At 46.5% G+C, this 5,535-nt stretch overlaps 1 protein-coding gene across 3 annotated transcripts in view; it reads right to left on the bottom strand.

The window, feature by feature from the left end:
- GLRA1 (glycine receptor alpha 1) overlaps positions 1 to 5,325 on the bottom strand; it is a 29,570-nt gene extending 24,245 nt beyond the window's left edge. For 2 of the 3 annotated variants that reach the window (XM_019506470.1, XM_019506471.1), the window contains exon 1: positions 5,202 to 5,325. In XM_019506470.1, the coding sequence (XP_019362015.1) occupies positions 5,202 to 5,280 (79 nt within the window). In that variant the 5' untranslated portion in view covers positions 5,281 to 5,325. The remainder of the gene's footprint in view (positions 1 to 5,201) is intronic. The other variant, XM_019506472.1, reaches the window with a different exon arrangement.
- Positions 5,326 to 5,535: the final 210 nt, after the last annotated feature.

Genomic DNA, 5,535 nt, shown 5'->3' with positions numbered 1-5,535 from the left:
TTTTTTTTTTTTTTTTTTTTAACAAGACTCTTCTGGTCTGTAATCAATGTACATTTCCTCCTCGGTAGAAATTAATGGAATTTCTTGATTGCAAATGTTACATTCAAAGCCTGTTTTGTGGTTTGTTTGATTTTTCATGTCTCCCTCCTTTTTAAGCCTTGTACCTAGTAGAAGATGAGAGTAACTTTGCAGCTAGCTACCAATGGCACACTCTGGGAAAGGGCTGCGTGCAGCAGGACTTGTCTGGATTTTTTTACTGCGAAAATCAGTTCTCACACTGGTTGATCCACAGGTTTCAGCAGCCAGGCTCATTAAACATAGGTATAGATTAGGATATCAGATGGGGAGGGGGAATGATGTATTTTTGTGTTATGGCCACTCTAATTGATAGAAATGCAGCTGGCACCCACTGGTTCCTTCTGTGATGAGTCTTTTGGGTGGAGAAGAGAATGACTGACTTCTCTGAATCAGTTTGGGGGCAACTACCTGGAAGCCGTGTGTGTTTGGGGGAGGCGAGTAGGGGAGGTCCAGGAACTGTGCTGGTAAAACAGTAGGCTGTGTTATGTCATTAGCAAATAATCAATAGGTGTCTGTAGCCTTTCAGCCCAGAGGGGCACGTGTGCTGATTGCACGGATGCTGCGTTATAACCTAGTGAAGCTGCCACATGCACCCCTGGCGTATGCGAAATATTGCAGCTGTTTTGTCACCGCAGGTAGAGCTGCTCATTGACTTACTGCCTGCTACATTAGCAGTCCTATTTCCTTGGTGGACCCGAGCAGGATTTTGCCAGCAGCAGATTTGATTATTTGAGGTGCTAAATGCCTGCATCTCCGCTTGCAGTCAGTGGCCGCTGTGAGCACTCTGCTCTTCTAAAAACCCAGTCTTTTTCTGGATAGCTAGAAATGCCCTGTACCGACCACACTAATGCAGCCACCTCTGGAGTGAAACACAGCTGTACAGGGATCGGGTTGTCTCCTACCAGGGGAAGATGCTGCAATTCAGTATCAAAGCATGGGTGTAGTGGGGAGGGAAGCCTATAGCGCCTCTACCAGCACGTTCACACTCTCACCTTCCCGAGGGCTAATTTCACTTGCTAAATCCTACCCAAACACCGAGGATGCTTCTTGTTCTCAAGAAGATGGCTGTCCCATAAATGTCCCTCCCTTTTCTAATCTCAGCCCCCCACATTGATCCAGCACAGTCTTGCTCTACTTTTTCATTTAGATCTAACCCATTAAAGTGCCTTGATGAGTTACTGCCAGTTAATTTAAATGATGTGCTTGGAGAGCTACAACCCCAAGCTCTGCAAAGCTGCGTCTGTGACTTCCATATAAATTGGATCCTGATTTATGTGTGGGAGAGCCAGCCAGCAAACTGCCCCACGGGGAAGGTGGAGTTCATTGAAATAAATCTGAAATTAAATTATCTCGAATAAAATTACAATCTAGCTGCCTTCAGCAGAAGGATAGTGTGTATATTTCATTAAATATTAAAGTTTAATTTCTCGTGTGTGCATGCACACAATGGCGACAAGCAATTGCAATGGTGCATTTTTTAACCCTGCGTGCCTTCCCTTTTTTTTACTGGTTTCTGGGAGGATTCTCTTAATGTTGGGAAAACCAGGGACAGAGCCTACTGCCTGCCAATGGACTGCAGGAGCTGTTGCAATGATGAATTGCTCCTAAGAGTTTTGCATTATCATAGCCCAGTTATTCCTGGGGGATGGGGAAGGGAAAGCTGAAGGTAAGAAACAAAACAAGGCACAGAAATTAGGAGCTAACAACAGCAGGCAACACCAGGTGAGATTGCAGGGCCTGGTTTATCTTGAGAAGCAGTCCAGGACAAAGAATGGGCCAAAGGAGGCTTCAAAAATGAAAAATGGCCTGCATTGGAAGAGTGCATTAGAAGAACAGACATCTAACGAACGCCGTTGCTTAGGGGTTGATTCGCCATTGACCTGCTCAATGTAGTCGGTTGCCCCGATGCGGAGCGGGTATGAAATGTGACCTGCATGGCTTTGTGCACCAACATGTGGGGGTGCACCATGAAGGCCTAAGCCCTGCACCCAGTGAGTGGGTGCCCAAGGCTTTGGTGGGTCCTTAATGACCACTGGACTTGATGAGCTTTGGTATCAGCAAAGGAGTGTGAGGGGACCACTGGGTCATTTGGATGGCTCTTTCCTTCCTTCCTTTCTTCCTCCAGTTCCCAGTTCTTGCCTTCTGGATGAGCAGGGTCCATCTATCCGGTAGTTTTTCCTTTGGTCCCTGGCTTGAGAAACACCTTGTCTGAGTTATTCTTAGTGCCCGACTCATCCAAAGAGCCAGCTGTGGGTAGCCAGCGATTGGGAGACACTTCTGAATGCTTTTGTTATTAGTAGGGACAGGTGGAGGCCAGGTGAAGAGTCTGCAGCATGCCAGGAGATGAGTCCTGCCCTCGAGAAACTGCAACGTATCTGAACAGCAGCAGAAGTGCTGAGTGCCAGCACTGCTCAGGATGAGGCCCGTGCGAGGGACGCCTCCATGGGTTTCAGCACAGCAGCCAGCCAGTTGGGAGCAGGTATTTTGTGATGCCAGAGTTGGCTTGCTCTCGCTGCAGGATGCGGATACAAAACGCTGTGCCATTTGCAACTTGTCAGGTCACATTACAAAAGGGCCTCGGGTGCAGCAGCAGCTGTGGCCAGATGTGAGCATCTAGCACAGCTGGCATCTGGAGGGCCCAAGCCTGCGTGGCTGCTCAGAGGAGCAATGGATGAAGGCTTGCTAGAGCCATGATGCTAGATGGGAAGAGTGTTGCTTGAAAGCAAGATTTTTTTTTTTTTTTTTAGATGGACAAGGTTCTTTGGGTAAATCTGATATCTTTTATTAGACCAAGTCAAATTTGAGTTGCAAATGTGTTGCAAATTTGAATTGGTCTAATAAAAAATATCAGATTTACCCAAAGAACCTTTTCTGCCTATGTCCTTAGACCCACAGGGCTACAACCTACACCTGTGTAACATGGAAGATATCTTTTCTAGATGGCACTTATGAGCTGGCTCTCTTTGAAGGCAGTGCAGGTGCAGGACAGGCTCCACAGTCAGACTGCCAGAGCGGTGTGAAGGGCTTTGATTTCCATGAGAGCCAGCCCAGCTCTCCTTCTCGACCTGAAGTCACCACGCTCTGGGCCATCACAATCCATTTGCACAGCAATGATGCCTCTGATGTCAGGCGGGGAGCAAGAGCGGAGTTTGAAAAGAAGCGTGAATGAAAGGAACAAATCCGCTGTGCGGGAAGATGTGATCTTAAATCAAACACCGCTTCACTGCCTCCAGGGTATTGCCTTCAGCACTGTATCCCAACCCTCCTGTGCCGTATGTACCAGCTCCAAGCAACAGCACTTGTCATGGGCAATAGGTGGCACTCCTCCATCTGATTCCACCCTGAACGTGTCCGTCCGTGGGTGAGCGTGTTGGAAGGAAGGGACTGGCTTCATCTCTTGAGGGGCAGCTCGGCTACTGACCCCATAGAGCAGTTGGAGATTTCAGAGACCCATTCGTGAGAACATGCGTGCATTCGTGGTGTCCGGTGCCTTTGGGACAGGCAGGGAGCTCTGGGAGTTATCCTGCTTTTCCTAATTCTTTGCAATAGTTGCCTTAAATTTCCTGCTACCAAATTCTTTTTCTCACTGGAGACAACATTACCCCTTCCAAATAGACAGACCCCCTGACTTGAGAGCCAGGGCCGGTAGATTTGTCTTGCATCGTGGCTGGCTTTTCTCTATATAAAAACTTTATTATATAGAGAATGTATGACTATAGACTATATGGCTATTCTTTATTATAGTCTATAGTCATACATTCTCTATATATGACTATTCTTTATTATATAGAGAATGTATGACTATATTCTCTATATAATAAAGTAAAAAATCATGACTTGAATTCTGTAACCTCAGGTGTCTGCAGAGCTAGAGGTGGGACTTTGTCCCATTGGAAAGGGAGTTTCCCAGTGAACATAACGGTCATACTTGACTCCATTGGGCTCTGGAGATCGAGCTGCAACATACTGAAGTATGGGAAAGTTTATGGCTCTTCCTGATTCTTGTTCACTTCATTTGTGTCTTCATTTCACGGTGAAGGAGGCATATGAAAGGCTAGAAAAACAAGGCTGGGAGGGATCACGAGGGCTCAGCTAGTCTAAATGTCTGTCCAACATTCACTTAAACACCTCCGGTGCCAGAGATCCCACAACCCCTCTGCATAATCCGTTCCAGGGCTTAGCCACCCTCATCATTTGGAAATCTCTTCCTAATATCCCACCTAAATCTCTCACATTGTAATTTAAGCCCATTGCTACTTGGCCTGTCCCCTGTGGATGCAGGCAGTAATTGATTGCTAGCCTCTTCATAACAACCTTATTTGTATTTGAAGACTGCTTTCTAGTGTCTGTTCGGTCTTCTCTTTCCTAGATGAAATCGTACCCATTCTTCCTGCCTTCCCTTTGTGCTGTGTCTTCTCATCAGAATGGTTTTTAATGCACGTGACTTATTTTTTTTTTTTAAACTATGGAAAACAAACCATTCCTTAAGTCATTTTCCTGTAGTGTGTAGCTGGGATATACTTGCTATAACATGTGCTAAAGGCTTCATTTCATATTTATTTTTGGGTGAGTGGTTTAACTCCTCCTAACGAATGCATAGTTGTGAAATAACCAGGTATAATCCAAGTATATTATTCAGAACTGTGGTTCATAGCCTTTTCCTTACAGAGATCCCTTTTCCAGTTCAAAACCCTGCTCCATCTAGCCCAAGTCTACCTGGGTTTCCTCTCAGTAGGCAATGGGGAAAGGACAGGTTTGTTGCAAACCCTTGCTGCTGGGCAGCTACAGTGTGCCTACCCCAGCCCCCTTTGCAGTGTATTCGATGCAGGTTTCATCCTTGCTTCCTGCCAGTGACTGGGTCCGGTTCTGCGTATACTGCTAAAAAGCCACTGGGTTGCTCCCTTTAAGGCAGCTGTGCTCGAGTAATCGGCAAGTGGACCCTATACACAGTTATACATTTCTGCATAAGAAGGGAGCGCAGGACTTGTGGGATCCCACAGGAAGGAAGGCGTTTTATAAATATAAAGCAGGCACATTTTGTTTGCATCCAGGCAGACCTCCGGAGAGCGGTAATTGCAATCGTTGCCCAATAACCAAACCCAAACGGGCAGGGTTTTGCTTACCTTTGAAGTTGGGTCTGATTCTGGCATCATAGCCTGAAGTTCTCCCCATCAGCTTATCCAGGAAGTCCGAAGGGGACATGGGTTTGGGAGCAGAGCGGGCGGCTGCTTCAGCTTCTTTGGAAGCTGCCAGGCTGCATGATAGAAAAAAGGAGGAGGAGGTTACATAGGGCGAGCTTTGACCACCTTTGACCTTGTAGACACCCTGCTTCATCTCACAGATCAGAGAGTGCCCGGGATCTATAAACAAAGAAGTGTATGAGTCCCACTGTAATATTGGAGAGCTACCTCTGCAGCTTTTTTTAATGAGGCTAGTTGCTGGTAATTTGTTTGCCCA

The sequence above is a fragment of the Gavialis gangeticus genome, unplaced genomic scaffold (assembly GCF_001723915.1).
Source record: "Gavialis gangeticus isolate Ggan-Ray unplaced genomic scaffold, GavGan_comp1, whole genome shotgun sequence".
Taxonomy (NCBI): domain Eukaryota; kingdom Metazoa; phylum Chordata; order Crocodylia; family Gavialidae; genus Gavialis; species Gavialis gangeticus.
The sequence above is the reverse complement of the archived record's forward strand: the minus strand, read 5'-3'. Positions and strand labels throughout refer to the sequence as shown.